Source organism: Pleurodeles waltl, chromosome 3_2, assembly GCF_031143425.1.
Source record: "Pleurodeles waltl isolate 20211129_DDA chromosome 3_2, aPleWal1.hap1.20221129, whole genome shotgun sequence".
Taxonomy (NCBI): Eukaryota; Metazoa; Chordata; class Amphibia; order Caudata; family Salamandridae; genus Pleurodeles; species Pleurodeles waltl.
In genome coordinates this window covers 46,425,525-46,448,140 of record NC_090441.1, presented here as the reverse complement: position 1 = coordinate 46,448,140, position 22,616 = coordinate 46,425,525, and the positions used below count along the sequence as shown (strand labels likewise).

General features: G+C 44.5%; 1 protein-coding gene across 2 annotated transcripts in view; it reads left to right on the top strand.

Annotated features, from left to right (window-relative positions):
• Positions 1–22,616, top strand: part of SRRM3 (serine/arginine repetitive matrix 3) — a 327,419-nt gene that overhangs the window by 289,831 nt on the left and 14,972 nt on the right. For both annotated transcript variants that reach the window (XM_069226720.1, XM_069226719.1), the window contains 2 exons: positions 10,174–10,389; positions 15,197–15,337. In XM_069226720.1, coding sequence (XP_069082821.1) covers positions 10,174–10,389; positions 15,197–15,337 — 357 coding nt within the window. The remainder of the gene's footprint in view (positions 1–10,173; positions 10,390–15,196; positions 15,338–22,616) is intronic.

Below are 22,616 nucleotides of genomic sequence, written 5' to 3'. Positions count from 1 at the left end.
ACCTTTCACATCCTCTCTTGAGAGTATACCTTTATATCGCTGGTCCATGGGACACAATCTTGGTTGGACTACTTTCTTATCTCCCCGCAAACTGGTTCCCAGGGTCAGGGAATCCCGGATACTGGAGGCCGCATTATCCCACCATTCCCACAGTTTTCTTGGTGCTAGACCTAGGTCTTGCTTCTCCAGGACGTAAGCCATGGCACCTGAATGTATCACGATACCACTCGCCGCAGGGCAAGGACCAACTACGCACCCACGTCTCTGCCTACATGACTGACAATAAAGGCCCGGTCTTTTCTCCTCAGGTTTTGTGAGCTCTGGTGAAGGCGACAATAAGGGGACAACTTATGAGAGACACCGCCTTCGCTAACTCCCAGAGTCTCTCCCGTCAGCAAGAGCTGGAGGGAATTATAGCAACTTGTACCCGCAACTACACCGGGTCTCCCTCCCCATCCACATGCTGTTGCATTGAAAAGGCATAAATGGAACTTAATGCTCTAATACCTCCCAGGCAGAGTATGCACAGGTTGAAGGATAGACATTACGAGCAAGGAGAAGAGGCATGAGGGCTATTAGCAGCCCAACTACGTCACCAGGAAGCAGTGCTAGCCATTCCTGCCATACGAGATGCAGATGGTACGCTCCTCACACGCCCTTAGGACATAGCTTGTGTATTTGGGCACTTCTATTGAACACTTTACACTCCCGAAACGGAAGTGGACCACAACAGACTCACTGTGTTTTTTGAGGAGGCCCGTGTACCTAGTCTCCCTGCGGAGGGCAAAAGGCTATTTGGGGGGGGAGATCAGCAAAGAGGAGGTAATGCAAGCCGTTTCCAACTTACCCTACCATAAGGCCATGGGGGAGGATGGATTCCCGGTGGAATATTATAAATGGATGGGAGCGGAAACAGTGGACTGCCTATATGAAGCCTTCCAGGGAGCGGAAAGTACAGGCTCCTTGAACCCTATTTCTAATAGGGCGCCCATAGCAGTTTTACTGAAACCAGGGAATGATCAATTATTGTGCACCAGCTATCGCTCCATTTCCTTCCTCAATGGGGATGTCAAGATATTGGCTGGAGTCTTGGCAGCCCGCCTGAAAAAGGTTATACCGTCCCTTATCCACCACACCCAGGTGTGATTTGTACCCGGGAGGTCCTCTAGGAACCATCTTCGTACCCTAGCACACGCACTCTGGACCCCCAGAGACTCTAGAGAAGAGGCCGTAGCTCTTTCCCTTGATGCTGAGAAAGCCTTCAATAGGATTGAATGGTGGTATCTCTTTGAAACCCTGAAATGCTTTAGTTTGGGAGATGGGTTCATTAACAAAGTCTGTTGGTTATATGACTGTCCCACAGCAGGTGTTCCCATACCGGGAGGACGCTCCATGATCTATGTATACGCCAATGACATATTACTCACGCTCACGGACCTTACACACTCCCTCCCAGCACTACAAGCTATTCTGGCAGAATTTGAAGCAATATCGGGTTATAAAATAAACTGGGATAAAATCGAAGCTCTTCCCCTGTCCCCTGTGACAACGAGCGCAGCTCTAGCAGCCTTTCCAATTTCCTGGAAACAATTGCACCTGGAATACCTAGGGATCTACGTTAATAGGGGCTTGGATCAAATGGTGCAGGATAACATGTAACCACTGCTCACTCGCACCAAATGAGATTTTGAGAAATGGTCTCATCTGGGACTCTTCCTTTGGGGGAGGGTGCATGCCATACGCATGGTAACCTTACCACGATACACTTATGTCCGTGGGATGTTACCGCTACAAGTACCTCTGCCAATGCTCAGAACAGTAGATAGCTGCATATGCACATTGGTATGGGGTTCAATGAGACCACGGCTCTCCAAAGCTAAACTCATTGCGTGCCGGGAATGCAGAGGACTGGTGTTACCTTCTGTGGCAGTACATCTTTCACAGATGGCCTTCATGCTTCCGGGTATTCCAGACCCCCCTGTGGGTAGAGGCAGAATGCACAATATCACGTATGCCACGAGGACTAGATGTGCTTTATGGCACCAAAGCCCCCTCGTTGTGACCCGCTCACCCAGTGATACAGGCCATGATGCACTCCTAGCACTGGGCTCACCGTCTGCTAGGAGTGGACCCTCTGATTCATACTCATGTGCCACTCGAGGGCAATGCCGGTTTACTAATTGGGGTGGGGAATGGTTGACTGGGAGGACTGGTGGACTAAGGTCATCTTATCTATCGATCAACTCCTGGATAATGGGACGCTGGAACCATTCCCAGCAGTATAAGTTGAATTTGGGCTCCCCAGCCACTATTCCTGGTAATACCGGCAGCTATCACACTGCCTTCATAGCCATGTGGGGACCCACCCATGGATCCTACAGCGTTCCCTGGTGCTCGATTATTTAGATGCCTGGGGTTCCTTCCGGGGAGTGATGTCGGGTCTGCACAACCTGCTAAACCGGCACTTATTCTCTATGCCCCTCCTAACCACCTTCAAGGCCAAGTGGCAGACTCAATTACAGGTAGAATATGATATGGACTGCGTTATTGGAGGCGCAGGAACAGGGTGCTAGGGAGACTCAAATGAAATTCTTTCTTTTTAAAACCCTGCACGAATGGTACTGGACGCCCCAGAAACTCAGAACAGCAGGACTGTTGCCCCATGTGAACTGCTAGTGCTTCTCCCACCCGCGTTGCAACCTACTACATATACTCTGTGACTGTCCAAATATACAACCATACTGGGAGGCAATTGGGGTTATGCTGCGTTTTTTTTTGCCACTACAGCCTTCTCTTCTGAAAACTTTGCTCCTTTTGCCTGATACTGGTGAAATTCAGGGCCTGTCCCGCACACAACTCCGCCTCCTGCATACAGCGCTGACTACGGCTAAACTTTGTATTCTCCAACACTAGCAAGTAGCAGCGACCCCCTCACACGACGAATGGCTTTCGGCAATATTCCAAACGCATTATTTATAACCTACATGATAGGACAGAGGTATTTCTGCAAACATGGGCCCCTTTCCTCCGGCTCGCTGATGGCTGAACCTCCCATTCATTCATTCCTCCCTTCCCTCCTTCCCTCTCACCCCCCTTTCTTCCACTCCCCTCTCTTATCCCCTCTTTCCTCCTCCTTCTGTTCAATCACACCTTAAAGGGCATGATCATGGGCCTGTCAGAGCCCTTGAAGAGGAAGTCGCCGCCCTATTGCCACACCTTCTGTTCGCCTGCAGGAGGTGCCTCAAACAGGGCTTGGATTTAGTCCTTTTGAGTTACTGTATGGTCACCCGGTCAGGGGACCCGTAAGTCTGGTGAAGGAGGGCTTAGAGAAAGCCTCCAGTAAACCTCCCTAGGATGTATTTAGCTACATGCTGGCCTTCAGAAACCAGACTGCCCACTTCAGAGCTCTCGCACAAGAGAACCTGGAAGCAAGCCAGGCAGACATGAAACGGTGGTATGACCAGAATGCCACTCTGGTCGAGTTTCAGCCTAGGAAAAAAGTGTGGGTAATGGTGCCAGTGGACTCTAGGGCACTCCAGGACAATTCGACTGGGCCATTTGAGGTGGTGGAGCGCAAGAGCGAATTCACCTACTTGGCGGACTTGCGGACTCCCAGGAGCCCCCTCAGGGTCCTGCATGTGAACTGTCTCATGCCACACTTTGAGCGGACTGAATTGTCCATGCTCCTAGTGACAGATGATGGGGTGGAGGAAGAAAGTGAGCTTCTTCCTGATCTCCTTTCTGCTGGAGAAAAGGATGGGTCTCTGGAGGGAGTGAACCTCTCCCCCTCCCTCACCTCAGAACAACAGAGGGACTGTCGCCAGGTATTGGGTCAGTTTGCCTCCCTGTTCTTCTTGATCCCAGGGGTCACACACCTGTGTACACTTGATGTGATTGAAAAGGTCAGGGCTAGCATCAAAGATGAGGTGTCTAAGATATTATCCCTAGGGGTCATTGAATTTTCTAGCAGTCTTTGGGCCATCTCTGTGGTCTTGATCCCAAAGGCTGCTGCTCCTGGTGCCACCCCAGAATTCCGGTTGTGTGTGGACTACCGGGGTCTCAATGCGGTCACTAAAACTGACACCCACCCCGTCCCATGAGCTGATGAGCTCATCGATCAGTTGGGAGCTGTGAAATAACTCAGCACATATGATTTGATGTCTGGGTATTGACAGATCGCCCTAACAGAAGGGTTCAAGGAGAGGTTAGCATTTTCTACCCCAGATGGACACTTCCAGTTTAAAGTGATCCTATTTGGGATGAAAAATGCCCCTGCCACATTCCAGGTTGATCAACCAGGTGTTAACTGGGCTGGATGACTTCAGTGCAGCATACCTGGATGACATTGCAGTGTTCAGTTCCACTTGGGAGGAACACTTGCAGCACCTCTGCAGAGTGTTGGAGGCCTTTCAAAAGGCAGGCCTCACTATTAAGGCCAGTAAGTGCCAAATAGGGCAGGGTTCAGTGGTGTATTTGGGACACCAAGTAGGGAGTGGCCAGGTGGCCCAACTACAGCCAACAATTGACACCATTCTGGCTTGGGAGCCTCCCAAGACCCAGACTGAGGTGAGAGCTTTCTTAGGCCTCACTGGCTATTACAGGAGGTTTGTCAAGGGGTATGACACCATTGTTGCCCCCTTGAATGAGTTGACTTCCAAGAAGCAACCAAAGAAGGTGATCTGGACAGAGGCTTGCCAGACTGCTTTTGATGCCCTGAAGGCTGCCATGTGCACAGCACCTGACTACTCCAAGGAGTCTGTTGTGCAAAGAAACGCCTCAGAGCATGGTATAGGAGCAGTACTCCCACATCTTAATGAAGAGGGCCTAGATCAACCTGTAGCCTTTATTAGCAGGAGGTTACTTCCCAGGGAACGTAGGTTGTGTGCAATAGAGTGTGAAGCTTTTGCTGTGGTCTGGGCACTGAAGAAGCTAAGACCTTACTTGTTTAGGACTCCGGGTTCGGACTGACCACAGGCCCCTCAGATGGTTAATGCAGATCAGGGGTGAGAATCCAAAATGGCTGAGGTGGTCCATTTTCCTACAGGAGATGGACTTTATGGTGGAACACTGCCCTGTCACAGAACACTCCAATGCTGATGGTCTGTCCAGATTCTTCCGCCTTAGTAATGAGAACTCCCATGAGGTTGGGTAGTTGCTCCCCAATTTCAGCTGGGGGGACACATGTGAGACTTGGCATCCTTGGCGGGGTCTCCCCAAACTTTTTGCCTTCGTTCCCCAGGTTGTTGATGTGTGCTGGACTCTGTTTTTGCTGTTTTTGATACTCTGGGCACTTTACAACTGCTATCCAGTGCTAAAGTGCAAGTGCTCCTATGTCAAATATATGTGTAATTGGCTTTCCATGATTGGCATATTTGATTTAGAAGTAAGTCCCTAGCACAGTGCACTAGAGGTGTCCAGGGCCTGTAAATGCTACTAGTGGGCCTGCAGCACTGGTTGTGCCACCCACATGAGTAGCCCTGTAAACATGGCTCAGACCTGCCACTGCAGTGTCTGTGTGTGCAGTTTTAAACTGCCAATTCAACTTTGCAAGTTTACCCACTTATCAGGCCTAAACCTTCCCTTTTCTTACATGTAAGGCACCCCTAAGGTAGGCCCTAGGTAGCCCTATGGACAGGGTGCAATGTATGTTTAAGGTAAGACATATACTAGTGTGTTTTATATGTCCTGACAATGAAATACTGCCAAATTCGGTTTTCACTGTGCAAGGCCTATCTCTCTCACAGGTTAACATGCGGGCTGCATATTAAAGCGTAGATTCCCTTTGGGAGCAGATGAAAATGTGGAGTTTAGGGTCTCTCAACTCACAATTTAAAAATACAACTTTTCGTACATGTGTTTTTAGATTGTGTGTTTGAAAATGCCACTTTTAGAAAGTAGGCATCTTCTTGCTTAAACCATTCTGTGACTCTCCCCGTTTGTGGATTCCCTGTCTGGGTCAGTTTGACAGTTGGGCTATTTGCACCTCTCCTCTAGACAGTGACACAAAGGAAGCTGGGGCATAGCCTGCATATCTTGATGAGCCATCTGTGCTGGGTGGGAAAGGAATAGTGGTCACTCACACCTGAAAGGGCCGTGCCTGCCCTAACACAATGCAGTCTCCAACCCCCTGGTGTGTGTCTGGGGCCTGGCCTGGGCAAGGCAGGATTTTGCAAACAAGAGAGATTTTCCTTTGAAGTTTGCCTACTTCAAAGGCAGAAAGGGGTATAAGTAGTGGACCCAAAATCCCTGAAGATTAGCTCACCTCTCGATTCAAGAGGAACCTCTGCCAAGGAGAAGAGATGACGAGCTGAGGAGAAGTGCTGCCCCTGCCTGTGACTGTGCTTTGTTGGGCTATCCTGCAGTCACTGCTTCTGCCTGTGAAAGGGGACAAAGATTGGACTTTGTGTGCATTCCTGCTTGAGAAGAATCTCCAAGGGCTTGAACTGAGCTTGCCTCCTGTTGTTGACGTCTCAGGGCCATCAAAGACTTCCCCTGCCAGCACTTGGATTCTCTGCTGAGACTCCTGCCCTGCCAAGTGGTGCCCTATCCAGTACCTAGGCCCTTGACAGGTGAAGTTGATAGACAAGAATTTAAAATCCACCCACAGAATGCGGGGTGGAGAAGTTTTCGACGCACCTTCCACAACATGGCTGACAGACGACGCACCGCCGGCTTCGTGGCTGAAATCGACGTTCCACCTGCATCGCGGCTGGGAGATCAACCCCTCATGCCTGGAGAAACAACGCAAAATGGCTGATTACAGAGGCTGATAACGACACAAACCCCACGCAGCGCGGTTGTCTGATACTGTGCGACCCGATTTTCCTCTCATCGTCCCTGGGCGTCCAAGTCAACCCGACTCTGCGCGGATCGAGGTGCCCCGTCTGGAAATCAGCGCATCGCTCTCTTGCAAGGGAGAAAAACAACGCATCGCCACCCGACCAGAGAAGGGAATGACGCACAGCCTCACTTGCGAGTATGGAGTCTACTCATCGCTACCCTTTTCCGATGCACGCTCGCCGTGCGACTTTATTTTTTACGCTAACCAGGTACTTTGTGTAACAACAGCAGTCTCACTGGTTTTTAAGGATTAAGGGCCAGATGTAGGTGGCAATTTGCGAGTTGCAAATTGCGAGTCCTTCTGACTCGCAATTTGCAACTCGCAAATTGCTATGCAGTACGGTGTCTCAGACACCGACTGCAACTCGCTATGGGGTCGCAATGACCCACCTCATTAATATTAATGAGGTGGGTCGCAAATTGCGGCCCCATAGCGAGTATAGGCACTCGCTAACATGGAGGCCTGCTGTAGTCAGCAGGCCTCCATGTTAGCGACCTGCTTTTCAATAAAGCAGTTTTTTTTTTTTTTTTTAAATGTAGCCCGTTTTCCCTAAGGGAAAACGAGCTGCATTTCAAAAAATCCGAAACCTTTTGTTTCGTTTTTTTCAGGGCAGGGAGTGGTCCCTTGGACCACTCCCTGCCCTGAAAAAATATTTTGGGGTCCATTCACAAAGGGGAAGGGGTCCCATAGGGACCCCTTCCCGTTTGCGAATGGGTTACCATCCACTTCAAGTGGATGGTAACTGCGACTCCATTTGCGACCGCATAAGCGGTCACAAATGGAATTGCATACCATTGCGAATCGCAAATAGGAAGGGAACACCCCTTCCTATTTGCGATTCGGAAATGCATTTTGCGAGTCGGTAACGACTCGCAAAATGCATTTCTGCATAGGAAACACGCATTTGCGAGTCGCAAACGGCAAATTTTGCCGTTTGCGACTCGCAAAGTGCTTCCTACATCTGGCCCTAAGACTCTTATTCTTTTGAAAATTATTCTTTTGACTTGTGTATGCTGGACTTTTGTCGTTTTGGTCTTGTTTGATTTAGATAAATATCACCTATTTTTCTAAAAAGGTGTGGTGTCCATTTTGTAATGTTTTCACTGTATTACTGTATGTTGGTACAAATACTTTACACATTGCTTCTGAAGTTAAGCCTGCCTGCTCGTGCCAAGCTACCAAGGGGGTGAGCAGAAGTTAACTGAGGGTGATTCTCCTTTACCCTAACTAGAGTGAGGGTCGTTGCTTGGACCGGGGGTAACCTGACTGCCAACCAAGACCCCATTTCTAACAGTTGGGATGAAGTGTCATCATGGTGCCAGATTCTGTAAAAGGAGTTTAGTCACGTTTAGAACAAATCATTCAAAGGGCATATTTTACTTCAACATTCACCACACCACTATTTATGATGGGCACATGCAAAAAAAGGGTTAGAGTAAAGACTGCAGGTAAAGCTGCCTTTATGTATGCAGTCTGTTTTAGAAACTGGAGTGTGTTCTGCTGTGACTTAGAGTGCAAGCAGAAAAGATAGCTGCACATGGAGTCTAGAAGCCAGTGTAGCCACTGAATTTCAAATGAGTACCAAAAAGGTGTGTCTTTTTCAGGCTACTTGGGCGAACCCAGAAGAGATCTCTTTGGAGAGTATATAGATTGCTTGTGTACCATCCATTCCCTCGCCTGTGGGAAATATAAGGGCAATGGGACCCACCATGTGGCTGGAGGCAAGTGTTTCTGGAAGGTAGCCTGTACAGAGGTGTAACATAATGGTTTTGTCAACATATAGGGCTGTACGGATTTCCCTTTGATAGTTTTCTGTTTGTGGCAGCCATTTTGTAGTTGGGTCCTCATGAGAAGCTGGCTGACTAGCAACTGAAGGTTTGGCTGAATATATGTAGCTCAGTCACCTCACTCTCACAGGTGCTATGGACAGTGACTTGTAACAATGTATCCCGTCTCCCCATGGTACCATTAATCTCGGAGACAAGGCTAGTTTGGAGGTGCACAGAAGCACACTGCGTGAAGCACTGGCCAAAGGGGCATATGTACCTGTAGACAGTATAGGGGAGCGAAACAGCTGGCAGTGCCTCCAACCCAGGAGAAAGGGCTGAAGGTCTGAGAGTCTGCAGACTTCAGGGAAAATGGGATCGGAATTAATGAACTTACTGAGAACCATGGATGGCCAAGGCTGGGTCCAGTGGTCATCTGTCTGGTCCATTTTCCTTCTGTCTGATGAAATGATACAAACACTGTGTAATATGAATAAATGATGGATTACATTATCACAATGATGGCTTTGTCTAAAGCGTGTTTCAAACCCAATGGAAGAGCTTCAGTCCTTCAGTATATCTGAAAGATTACAGCTTCAAATCATTCGGACAATGCTCAACCCAGTTATAAGGATAATAGCAAAACTGATAACCATTGTAATTGTTAAGATCGGTTAGGATGGGCTTCCTATACGTATGTGACACACATTATTAAAGTAGAACCTTAGCAAAAGTAAAGAGATGCAGGAAGCAATTATACCTGGCTTTGCAATTTATTACATAAACATGTTTTGGTATTACAGGGATAAGGTTCAGAAAATTTCCAAGTACTGTGACAAACAGTAATGTGGATTTTCATCTTCTTCCACGCACAATCAGCCAATACGTGGGTTGTCCACTTTGAAAGAGTTTTTAGCCAGGCAGGATCTGAAAATGTAAGGAATACGGTAGAGCTGTAGATGAAGCACACTGGTAGATTGTCAAGTGGCTGGGGAATGATGGTACAAATGCGTAGGCATATGTCAACAGCAAACGTCAATCCTTTTATTGGGTGGTAAGTGTAAGGATAGACACTTCAATTGGTGGGGGTGTTGAGGAAAAGATTTCTTCATGAGGAAAAATATTTTGTCAGTGGATACAAAATATTTTTTAAAGCCTCAGTGCACAAATGGGGTGGCACTTCCCTATCCATAACCGTTTACAATGTACAATGATATATGCAGAAAGTACTTTGTATGGATGCAGATGCTGATTCTAATTTTCCATGAGTGTTGCCAGAAGCTGTGACTGCCACAAATTTGTATGGATCTGACTCTTCTTGAGACACACCTGAGCTTCACACTGCTTTTTCTACATCTTTATAGCCTTGTGGCACCTTTTCCTGTTTGTATCTAGTGTTTTTAAAAAGCTGTCTTCCGCGTTAAGATAATTTATCCATCTTCTACCGTGAATGAATGAATGCTCAGTAATTCCCCAAATGTTGACTACAACTGTTCTTTTGTGCCTAAACTGTACTCTCAGTATGATATAAGACTCAGTCAGTAACACATCAACCTGCACCTGTAGGGTGAAAGGCCGGCATCATCGAGGAAGACCCAACAGCTGCTCTGAGTCTGCAGTGAAACATTCAAGGCACAACTCGGAGAGGAAGAAGAGTGTGTCTCGCAGTCCAGGCCATAGAGGCAGCTCATGGAGCTCCAGCTGTTCCCGATCACGGTCCCGGGATAAAAGGTCGGTGCGAAGTCGGTCACGATCATCTTCACAGAAAAAGAACACCAGCAGGTAAGAACCCAGCTTCTGCATAATATGCAGCTCGGTGATGTATTGTTGTACCTAATCTACAGTGCTCATAGTCTATCTTTGGGCTTTGTAGTAGAGCTGAAGAAGACTATATTATGTCCCATGTCTGTAATCCTAGAATAAAAGCAATAATCTCATACAAACATACACTGCTTCTGTGCTGTTGTGCGCATTTGCATAGAGTTCTCCTTCATTGTCTTATGATAAATCCTGTCCTTACGCACTTTTCTCCTCCTTATCTCCAGAGTATCTTAGAGATCTCCTCATCGTCTACAGTGACATATCAGTAAATCGCCCTCTTGGTTCTTCCTTTGAGTCCCTTCTTGTTTAATCCTTTTCAAATAATCACCCTGATTATTCCAGAAAACCCATGTTCTCTGATGCTTCTATCTCATGTCAATTCTTTTGGTCCATTCACCCTTTGAACACGATAGAGACTGAACATAGAAATATCACTGAAATCCCTCTTATTTCCTCCCTCATGGGCAGAAACCAAATCCACTCTCAGTTTCTTTTGGAACAACAGCATATCTGTCAACGACTGAATTGAGGCTGCTGATACGATCATCTCTCTAGATCTTGACTTCTTGTTTACGACTGAAACCTGGCTCAGTGGTTCCAGACTGAGAATTATAGAATTGCTTCTCCTGTCCGATTTCCCTATTATTCAGCTTGATTGTTGAAGATCAGAGGGGGTGTTGCCATTACTCACAAACATGTCTTACAAGCATCTTCAATGATCCTACTCTGCCTTCTAGTGCCCAAAGGTGGAATTTAAAGCTATCAATCTGACTCCAACCCACCTTAACCTCATCTACCATTGTCCTGTTTGGAAACCTCACCTTTGTTGGAAATTGTATGGAACATATCTCTGCCTATCTTTCATTATCCTCCTATAATATTTGCAACTGTAAATTATACCTTCATTGGGAGAAGTCTAGAGCAACTCAGCAGGCTCCCAATTCTCTTATTTCAACACTGATCTAAATTTGGCAAGATTTCCACTAATCTGAAAGGTTACAGGCACTATTTATAATTTTTACAGAAAATATTCTATCATGCAGAGGCCTGGTTTCATGCAGTAGCTCATAATTTTCAAAGAACATATCCTATCATCCACCAAACCTTTCCAGTTTACCTTGATCAATCAATCAATCAAATATTTGTAGAGCACAACTTATCTCCTGGGAGTCTCAAGGCACTGATGGATCATACCATCCCCAAATTAATTTTACACTTTTCTTTGCTAAAACCTCATTCACCAGACAACCCAAACAAAAAGTCAAGACTTGGGTCAATGATAACAAACACATTGATCTTCCCAGTCTACCTTCACTGGTGTCTGTGCAGCACCTTTGACACACAAAAGGTGGTGCGATGAATGCTTGCAATTTGCGTAATCACTGGGTAGCAATCCAACCCATCAGGCTTTTTATTAGAACTATGCCACCTCAGATTAGACCCAGTCATATGCAAATCAGTCTTGGTCCTGCTCCAGGAGGAACAGTCCATCCCAAACTGCTAAACCAGATCCTTTCTGGACCGGAACACAAGCAAACCAAGACCAGTTTCACCATAGTTGGGGCTCTTCAGTGGAGTGCATCTTGGTTCCAGTGGCACAGTGAGCAAGAGACCGGTGTCTGATCATACTCTTGGCCACTCAGGGCAGTACATCAAACGCACACACCATGCTCACTGCGCCACTAGAACCAAGCAGCAAACAACTGAGGATCCCCAATCAGGGCGAAACTGGCCTTGGGTCGCTTGTGTTCCAGGATTGTGGCTTGGTGGTTCGGGCTAGACTGTTCCTATTAGAGCAGGACCAAGAGGGATTTGCATATAGCTGGGTCTAGTTTGAGGTGGCATGATGGGCGAAAGAATGATGGGTTGTAATGCTACCCCGAGCAACTGCAACTACCAGTGGTTAGACAAATTGAAAGAATTCCTCTCAATCTTTTGCTTGTTTGATATGCAGCACCTCTGAAATCCATGAAGTCAACGTCCTCACTTTCTTCTATGATGGGTCCATATGAGAAATCCTCAATGGCATATTTCCTTGAAAGATTTAAGAATCAGACGTACACCCCATGTAAAACTCAACAACGGATGAGCCCCTCAGGGACATGCAGTGCATCTTGCATCAAAAGCCATTGGCATCCAACATAACAAACCTTTGTTCTTTCAAGAATACTAACAAGAAGCATATATTCAGTATTAATACCCATCAAAACTAATGGTGGATGGAACTCATGGAGTTTCATTCTGCTCATTTCTGTGGAGTTACATGAAAACTCTGCAAGATTCCGTGGAGACCCACAAACAGGTGGAAATCAGTACATCGCACTGCTCATACTGATGTTTAGCACAGAGAGCTTGTTCCGTGCTGAAAAATCAGCATGAAGTGCACCACGCAGTGTGCCAGAAGGCACTGCTTCTAGAGTTGGTTGTGCTGCCGCTCGAGCTGCAGCTATTTCACTGCGAATGGTCGCGACCACTCACTTCGGGAAAATCTTGCCAGGTGCCCTTGTAGCACTCAAAAATCATGCTAGGGGACACCAATTGTCACTTGTTCTTGTCAACTTACAGTTGACGAGCTGTGTGTGAGAAAAACCTCCACCATGCAACGGTTGTTGGAATTTGGCCAGAACTCTGTGTTACATGCATAACATGGAGTGGCCAAAACGCTTCCAATTCCGCTGGCGGAGTGAAATATATCGACCACCCCTAATCAAAACCCAAATATACTCTGTTGAAAGTCAACCCAAAAACTCTTTCATGTAGTCAAATTAACCATAATTCTATCAGAAGCTTACATTGTCATCAATCCTGTTACCAAGCTCTCTGATAACCTATCTTTAGGAAATCTAACAACTGGTCAAATTTCAAGGAAATCTCACAGAAAGAAATGATAAGTTCAATTTCCAAACTCCAACCCTCAAGCCACTTCTTTGATCTCACCCTCTGATGAGGCTAAGGACCTTAGTTCCTATTTTGCACACAACTTACTGAATCACATCAACATTTCTGCTGGTAAAGGTGAGTTCTCCACATGTCATAAAAGCCTTAAACTATCACCTCATCAATGAACTGCTTTTGCTAGCAAATCTTACTGAATGTTGTGCTGAAACTCAATTCAAACAGATGATTGGTGACAATCAACTCCTTGATGATTTACAGCTGGGTTTCAGATCCGGTTGCACCACGGTTACAGTGTAATAATTGACAGTGATACCTTCTAACTTCTGACTCTTCTCAACAGTGTAGAATATCCTGCTGGATATTCCAAAGGATTGTATGGGTGTTGGCGGGACCATGCTCAAATGGTTTAAAGCTTTTTTTAGTAAGTTCCCACAAGAGAATAAACTTTGCAATTCTCTCTCCAATCCTGTCTCTCTGTTCCAAGGAGTTCTTCAAGGGTCCATTCTTGCCCTTTCTCTGTTTAACCTTCATCTCAAACCTCTCAGAGCTCTCCTCCAGTCTTCTAACGTATTGCATCACCAGAATGCTGAAGACACACAACTTTTCATGAAAGTCTTTTCGCCAAACAATGTCTCTCTCTCAGTCTTTACTAAAAACCCTAAACATGACTTCAAGACTGCGGTTCAGTCCCAGATATTCTCCAGACATGACTACAGGAACTCCATACTCAGTAGTACATCTAAACACATTTTACTCCTCAGAAACTCTTTCTTCTCTCTGTAACTTTTCCTTATCCTGTCGGTAGATAGCTTGACCACATTATTCCCATACTAATATCACTTCAGTGGCTCCCAGTTGAAGCTAATTCTTCATTCAAAATGGCCTTGTTTGTTGAAAAACCTGAGCCACACTTTTGTTGCAAGCCTAAAAACGTCATTCTTTCTGAAGCTCGGGAACCTCTCCTCCTTGAACCCCTGCACAAGCACTCAGACTTTCTATGGCTTTGCTTCCAAAAATCTGGAATCCCATCCTGCATGTTTCCTAAGCCAGTCCCTCTTTTACTTCTTATAGATCTGACCTAAAAAAACGATTTCTTCAGATTTCTTAATTCCCCTCACCCTAATACTTGATTTCTTACTTTAACATCTAGTTTTAATCTCACTCCTCCTTTCCTCTTCACCCACCCCCAAGATGAAAACTGCTGTTTCAAATTGTACCACTTTGTACATTTCTATATTTGCTTTCTTTATCTCTTCTAATCTAAATCTCTATTCTATATATATATGTGTGTGTGTGTCTGTGTGTATATATAAATATGTATATGCATATAAATTATGAGCCATTAAAACGCAAATTATGCCTTGCAATGCGGCACAATTTGTAATAGTATTACTTCATAACTTTGTAATTTTTAAACTTGTTAACACTGTCTGGGCTTTAGTTGCAACTCATTAGTGCCAGTATAACACCCAACTATAGCAATAAGCAACAAAAAGGTGACCCGTCAACCTTTGTAAATGTCCTTCAACTGCGCGGGAGCATGTGTTGCTGAGTGTTTAGCAACTTTTGAACTGTTTGAGCTAGAGGCAGATTTCTTTTATTAAAATCATCAGCTTATGCGGCAAATGATGGATTATGTGGCAGATGTGGCAAATCTATAATTATGTGAAAATTGCCATAGCCACACAATCGCATAATTCCAGTGGCCCTGATCATGACATGCATGAACACAAACAAATGATAGAGGCATAACTGTGACAAGCAAATCTGGGCATCTACAGCAAAAGTTGTGTGAAGTAACCAAGAGCATAAGGGGTTCCAGCGAGATAGTGTGGTTCAGGGAATTCATGCACACATGTTTCTATTGCAGAGATAAAGAGAACGAATCCCGCACCAGGCACACAGACAGCACAGAGGCGTCACGTCCCAGACGACGCTCCAGGAGTTACTCTCCGATCCGCAAGAGGAGGCGCGATTCCCCAAGCTTCATGGAGGCCAGGAGAATTACCAGGTGAGCTCGGACATAGATGTTAAGAAATGGGCAAGGAAAGAAATGTTTAAGTAAGACATATTTCTACATGAAGGAGTAGTGTACAAGCAGCACTATGTAGGGCATTTGATTTCCAACACCTTCCTGTGAGAAGGTTCTTAACTCACCAGTCTTCGAAACACATTTTATCCCAAAGTATGGAGAACAATGTGGAAAATCAGCACACATAGGGCCAGATTTACAAGGCCCTTGCGCCCCTTAGCGCCACATTTGCGGCAACATTTGTGCCGCAATTGTGACACTAATGGGCCACTACCGTAGCGCCATATTTACAAATTGGCACAAACTAGGTTTGCACCACCTTGTAAACCCTTTGAGCCACATCATGCATAATATATGCATGATGTATGCAAAGGGGGCATTCCCTCGTTAGAGGGTCGCTACAAATGGCGCAATGGAATCTGCAAGATTCTATTGTGCCATTTCTAGCGTCATTTTTAACTGCTGCTTGCAGCAGGCGTTAAAATGAGCCTGCCATTGATTTCAATGGGCCTCTTCACACTATACTGGATTAGCATCTTTTGTTTTTTTACACTAATCCAGTATAGTGCTACAATAGCGTAAAAAAAACGGACCCTATTGCCCCAAAGGTGCGCCATGGTACGTGGTATTGTAAATACAGCGCTACCATAGTGGCGTTTGGGGACGCAAGGGACTGCAAGAAAAGTGGCGCATCACTAGTCATGCGCCTCTTTCTTGTAAATATGGCCCATGAACTGGTGGCACAAGCCTTACCCTGAAAATGATCTACTACCACTAAGGGACACAGGACAACTTTAAGATGGCTACCATGATGGGAGGAGTGGAGAGCTGCCTGAACAACTGTCTTTAATGAAGTCTTGCATATCTTAATTTTGAAGTACAGAGAAGGCCAGAAACTGATGCTTCACTGAGGTTCCATATGTAAACAGCAAATACTCCTGATGGCATAATTTGATATTAATTTCTATAAAAACGTTAATCAACAGTTACTTAAAACACTTATAACACTTATTAGGCACAAACTCAATGAAACAATGGGGTCAAAAAAGGTTTTGTTCAAAAGCTTCAATTCACATTTATTTACACTTCCTTGTTACTACAGATTATGTCAATGAGATCAGAGTAGCACCTGACACAGCCCATTAACAATTACATGAAACAAAAACATAAAGAAAAGGCATACAAGATACACTATTAGACAGCTACCAGCATCTCAATTGTCGACAATGAGTTAATCTATTAACATAATATTTTTCCAGTCAATATTGTCAAAATGTGGCCCTTTATATCAGTTCGCTGTCAACCATCATGGGGGTTGTAGGGCATATTTGAATTTTTAATGTCTCATTGCTATATGGCCAAAAAGAAGTCTCAAATATAGGTATCATTTCAGACAACAACACTTCATATAATGTGGGACCTCAATTGATGATAAATCCAATCTTGAATTGTTCAAATGACCACATGTATTCCTACACTACATAAAATTCACACCTATTGCCTCTATAGTCATTCACTCCTGTACAATTTGAAAGCCATCAACTAATTCAAGAGACCTGACTACCTTACACTTTCATATTTTGAAATGCTTGTAAGGCCACAAAGCTTCATGCACCTAGAACTACCACAAAGTTCATCCAAAAATGTATGTATCCTCTGATATTCCAACAATACCTGGATGACTCCAGAAGCCAGGACCCACATTGCCTTGAAGGTAGTCAGGAACTCAAAACGCCAGGATGACCATACTGTGTCACCTATTCATGGGGCTGCTGACTCAACCCCATTTCAGCAATGCTAGACACTCTAGGCACACCATGCTACTGAGAAAAAAAGAGACCGTATCGTAGGAGGCTGTGGGATACCATGCCCCCTGTTTTTCCTAACATCACAAAATATTCATACTTACCCCTAATGAAAGAGTCCTGTTGACTTAGCCTCTACTGACCATTTGGCTGGTTGTGCTTTAGATGCAGTCATTGTCAGTGCAGTGCTTTATCAACAGTGCATTACAAGTGGGGTACATATGTTGATAATTTACATTGAAATGTGAAGACTATACTAAAACTATTAAGCCCATAGCTAACGTTTGTTCCTTCACCAATGCTAGTGAATCCCACTACTTTATATACAATGTTTTATTTCTTTAAATACATAGTACAGGTATCCAAAACAGCTGATAAACACAATGGGGCTGCTTCACAAAAGCATTTATGAATTTGGTAAGTAGTAGTGCATGAGTACTTCTTACATGTTCCTAAATCCCTTTATGAGACCTCCCCGAAATGGCCAATTTCCTATTACTACAAGTACTGAGAGGGCATAGTCCTTTATTATTTGTACTAATTAAATATGAATACTCCATGAATATTCATATTTTATTCCCATTTTAGATGCTTTTTGGGTCAATTCACAAAGAAATGCAAGAGTATGTAAAATAATGCTACAGGAAACCTACTTTGCATACTTCAAAATACCTTTCTGAGTAAGCCCCTATGAGAACTATTAAAATGTATAAAAAGAAAACGATAAATGTATTTGCAGGTCAATCAATACAATTTAATATATCTCAATAGATAATCCATGGTACAACAATATGTCAAACAAATGTTGGATACTTTAACACCTACTGTTTAAAAGGAAACAAAGAGAGTGTGCATGCACATTGTAAAATGAAAGTGAATAACATTTAGGATGAGCAAAACTGAATGTAACAAATTAAGTAAAACTTCCATGAAAATAAAATCATACAAATTTAAAGAAAAAACCAGAAGGATTTTAAGGTTTTTCTAAATGTATATCAACAGACCTCCACATCACAAGTCTTGAATTTTGAGATGGCATGTTTAATTAAAAGTTCACTAGAGTACTATTTGTAAATTTCACCTGTTACCAACAAGCGTTATTAGAGATATAGGGGGTCATTCTGACTTTGACGGGCGGCGGAGGCCGCCCGCCAAAGTCCCGCCGGCAGAATACCGCTGCGCGGTCAAAAGACCGCCGCGGTAATTCTGAGTTTCCCGCTGGGCTGGCGGGCGACCGCCAGAAGGCCGCCCGCCAGCCCAGCGGGAAACCCCCTTCCATGAGGATGCCGGCTCCGAATGGAGCCGGCGGAGTGGAAGTGGTGCGACGGGTGCAGTTGCACCCGTCGCGATTTTCAGTGTCTGCTTGGCAGACACTGAACATCTTGGTGGGGCCCTGTTAGGGGGCCCCTGCAGTGCCCATGCCATGTCATGGGCACTGCAGGGGCCCCCAGGGGCCCCACGACACCCGTTACCGCCAGCCAGGTTCTGGCGGTCAAAACCGCCAGAACCAGGCTGGCGGTAAGGGGGGCGGAATCCCCATGGCGGCGCTGCTTGCAGCGCCGCCATGGAGGATTCCCTTGGGCAGCGGGAAACCGGCAGGACACCGCCGGTTTCCCGTTTCTGACCGCGGCTGTACCGCCGCGGTCAGAATGCCCATGGGAGCACCGCCAGCCTGTTGGCGGTGCTCCTGTGGTCGTTGGCCCTGGCGGTCCATGACCGCCAGGGTCAGAATGACCCCCATAGTTGTTACAGTTTTACAATAGAAAATAATTGATACGACTTGCACTGGCATGTGTCAAATATGTAACCCTCACGCACAGGAAGGGAGGTGGTAAACTAAAGGTTAATATATTAAATGGGATTAATACAATAGCTTATTTTTACAATTCTTGTTTTAAAAAGTAACAACATTTGAGCAATCAAAAATCAGATGGGGTAGTGTTCCTTCCACTGAATGGCATTTCCAGTCTTTATAGGAATCTAATGACGAAGTTCATTGAACATGGACGTCTTTGGTTTGAGTTACTGATCCATCCATAACGCTAGCTCTAGACCTTGCTCATTCTCATGGAATATAACATTGTCAGTGTAAATGGATTGTTTACTGTGAGTGCTGAAATTCTTAGTATATTTACAATCACTTTATAAATGTTTGATGCATATTGGTAGCGGAAGTGTAAGTCCTTTCACAGGAAGTTGGACAAAATTGGTAAACTTCACTTATAATGAGAAAGGGCATTCTTTGCTTCCATTGAATGTTCACTTCACCACCAAAGATGGACTGAACTTCAGGATGCAGGGAATTGTATCACCCTGGTGTCTTCTAGCTCTAGATGACAGAGGGAAATCACAATGCTTTCCATTCTGTAAACAGGTATCGCCCATTTACTGCTGCCAGATTGTCGTGTTACACCCAAATTATTAGGGCCTCACCTGTTATGACTTGAAATAAAAATAATGAATTAATTAGTTATGAATGTCTAAAGTGCAATGGTTACCATAGAAAGAGTGTTCTGGCACTAAGACCATGCTGGAAGCATAAAAAAAGAACTGGACCCTGACAAGAGTCTGAGTTACAGAGAGGATAGGTTTTTAATTGATTCCTGAAATCCATGTGTGAAGGCGTTTGCTGAGGTTTGACTTATCATTCTTTTCATGCCTTGGCTGTGTGTTAGCTAAAAGAGTGGCACACACCTTAGGCCCCAAATGGGCACTGTGGCCTTTTCAGAGAAAAGGAGAACTGGCATGTGGCTCCTACTGCTTCACTACTGAGCTAGGTTTGAGTGTTAGTAGTCAAACAAACCTTTAAAAAAATCTTTCATCAGCAGGTGGTATATTTAGAGCCCCAAGCCAAAAGCTGTTCACACCCAGTGATTGGTATCTTGCACTATCTGATCATTCATTATACACTACTCATTCACAAAAGATCGGTGTTAGAATGAGTTTAACTCTTATAAACAACTCAGCAGTTATTCTACGAATTAGGGCAAAATAAGCACTAACTATATCTCATTACCCATCTCAATCGTATTAGTCTAAATCCTACCTAAAGTATAACTTCCTAACAGTACGATTTAGGATGCCAAATCATGTAATGTCTCCCCATTTAACTTATAGTACCATCAGGCCTGAACTTGGAACTCTCTGGTTTAACTTTCCTTTCAGCAACTGGCCCTTGAACCCTGCACGTACATGGAGCATGATGTATGGAGTGAGAAGGGGGTCAGCTCATGATCATCTCCTGTGTTGTTAAACAGGACACTGAGCATGCTTTCTTGTTTAAAAACAGTAATACATGGCAGCTTCCGCATACTTTTCTTCCTTCTTCATACAAGGCAGCACTCACAAATTCATCTTTTTTTGCAGCCATATTTCAGCTGCTGCATTCGTGAACAGTGCTTACACAAGAGAAACAACTTCTGTCTTTGCTTTGCTAGCGTGAGTTTAAGAAAAACTTGGCATTCAAGCACATATATATTAGCTGCACTATTCAGCGAATTGGCCTGTTTCTATGTCCTTAAACAATGCAACCCAGCACTATGAATGCGCAGAGATCATGTTAGCAAATATCCAGCTCAGCATCATATGTATAATTAAAAATACATGTACAAGCCTTGCTAGAGACATCAAGAGGTAGTTGTACTTCCGGGTGCAGGGAAGGGGAGATACATGGTGCCTTTGACAGGAAGACGGCATGGCAGTCATATTCCAGCTGCTGCACAGGGCTCATGTTTTGCCCCCACTTTTTTTTTTAAACGTTTTTAGATATGCACTAGATTAACTTGGTTAAGTTTAAAATAAAATCACAAAGCTGTGAAGTATTAAACTTTGCATTCTAGCACACACCTGAATATGGCCTTCATCTTTAATAAAATTATTTTAGCTGTTTTCAGAATCATATAGTTACATTTTTTTATGATTTTAAGATAAATATTTTTTAATTAGTCCTACTCTTCTCCAGGGGTGTGAGTGCGCTTAACAGAAAGATGAGGCTGTGGTCTCACTAAATCAACAGAACAATAGAAAAGGCAGCATGAAAGCATGTGCCCTTAGCACATGAGAACCCCACTAGAGGGAAGAAGGGGGAAGAACAGTGAAAACAGGGAAACAGGGGCTTACCTGTCAACAGTGCAATAGGTGTGGTGGCACGAGGGTCCAGTGGTGTCAAGGGCAAACAGAACCCCAAATATGGCTGTGTTTTACCATCCAATCAGCAGACAGGGCCTGATTCTTCCTGCTTGCATCAGGGCACCTGGTACCCTTGCTACTTCACTGAGCGAAAAGGAGGGAAGGAATGTACTCACAAAGAAAACAAGAAGGAGAGTGTTGAAAAACAGGAAAGAGGGTGGATAACCCTCAGGTGCAAACCAAAAAATAAGAATTGTTCTTTGATTTTTCTTTGATTCTTGGCATATCAGGCCTTAGGGGAGTGAGTGACTTCCGCAAAGAAGGGGCAGTGCAGATTTAAAAGCAAGAATTCATTTTTTGCCCTTGTGAAAATTACAATGTTGAGAAAAAAACAGACTTGAGAACAGGGAATAAACATGCATTCTCTAAGCCCTTCGGCAATGTCTAATAAAACTGTCATACCAGGCTGCTGGAGCAGACACTTGTACCCACTATCTGGGTAACAGCGTCCCTTCTGTTCTGATTTCTTGCAAAAACCGAGGAACCCAGGTGGCAGGAAGCAGATCTCAACATGAGCTCCAGCCACCCATTGCATAACTTTCTGCAGAGGCAAGAACAAAAGGGAAAAATTGATGGCTCAAGGGTGTAGAAAGGGCGGAGAAACAGGCCGCACAAAATTCTGAGAGGGCTACTCATATCAGTGAATAAAAAAATCTTCTAGCTATTATGACACAGAGGCTAGGATTATGCTTCTCAAATGTTTACTGCAAATGACAGCAGTCAATGAAAACAGCTTAAACACACACCTAAGTTTCCCATCATAGCTTCCTTCTTTGTCATGGCTTCATCCACTAGTCAACATGGATACAGTCTCTTAAATGTGAAAGACGCCATCTTGTGGCCTCTTTCTTTGTAAAGCTTCACGTCAGTCTGCAAAACTTCAACTTCAACTGTAAAAAATATATGTCTCTGTAAACAAGAATGCCAAACCAAAACAATTCATCTGTCCGGGTAGATCATCAATCGCCGATATGCCATCACTCTTTCTTCTGTTCATTCCTTGCAACAGAAAACCCAGATGTGACCAGTATTTCCATGACATTGAACATAATACCAGAGAAGGGCAACATTAAACACAGTACCAACCTGTGTCAGAAATTTGGTAAAGTTATAAAAGAAAACACTGGGTGGGATAATCTTTGTCTACCTGTCCTTAATAGCATTAAAAGTTCTTGACCCTATAGCTAGACAGTGTTTTATTCCTTGTCAGGACTGGAATTATGCTTGTTTAAACTGACTCACAATAACAGAAGCAACATACACAA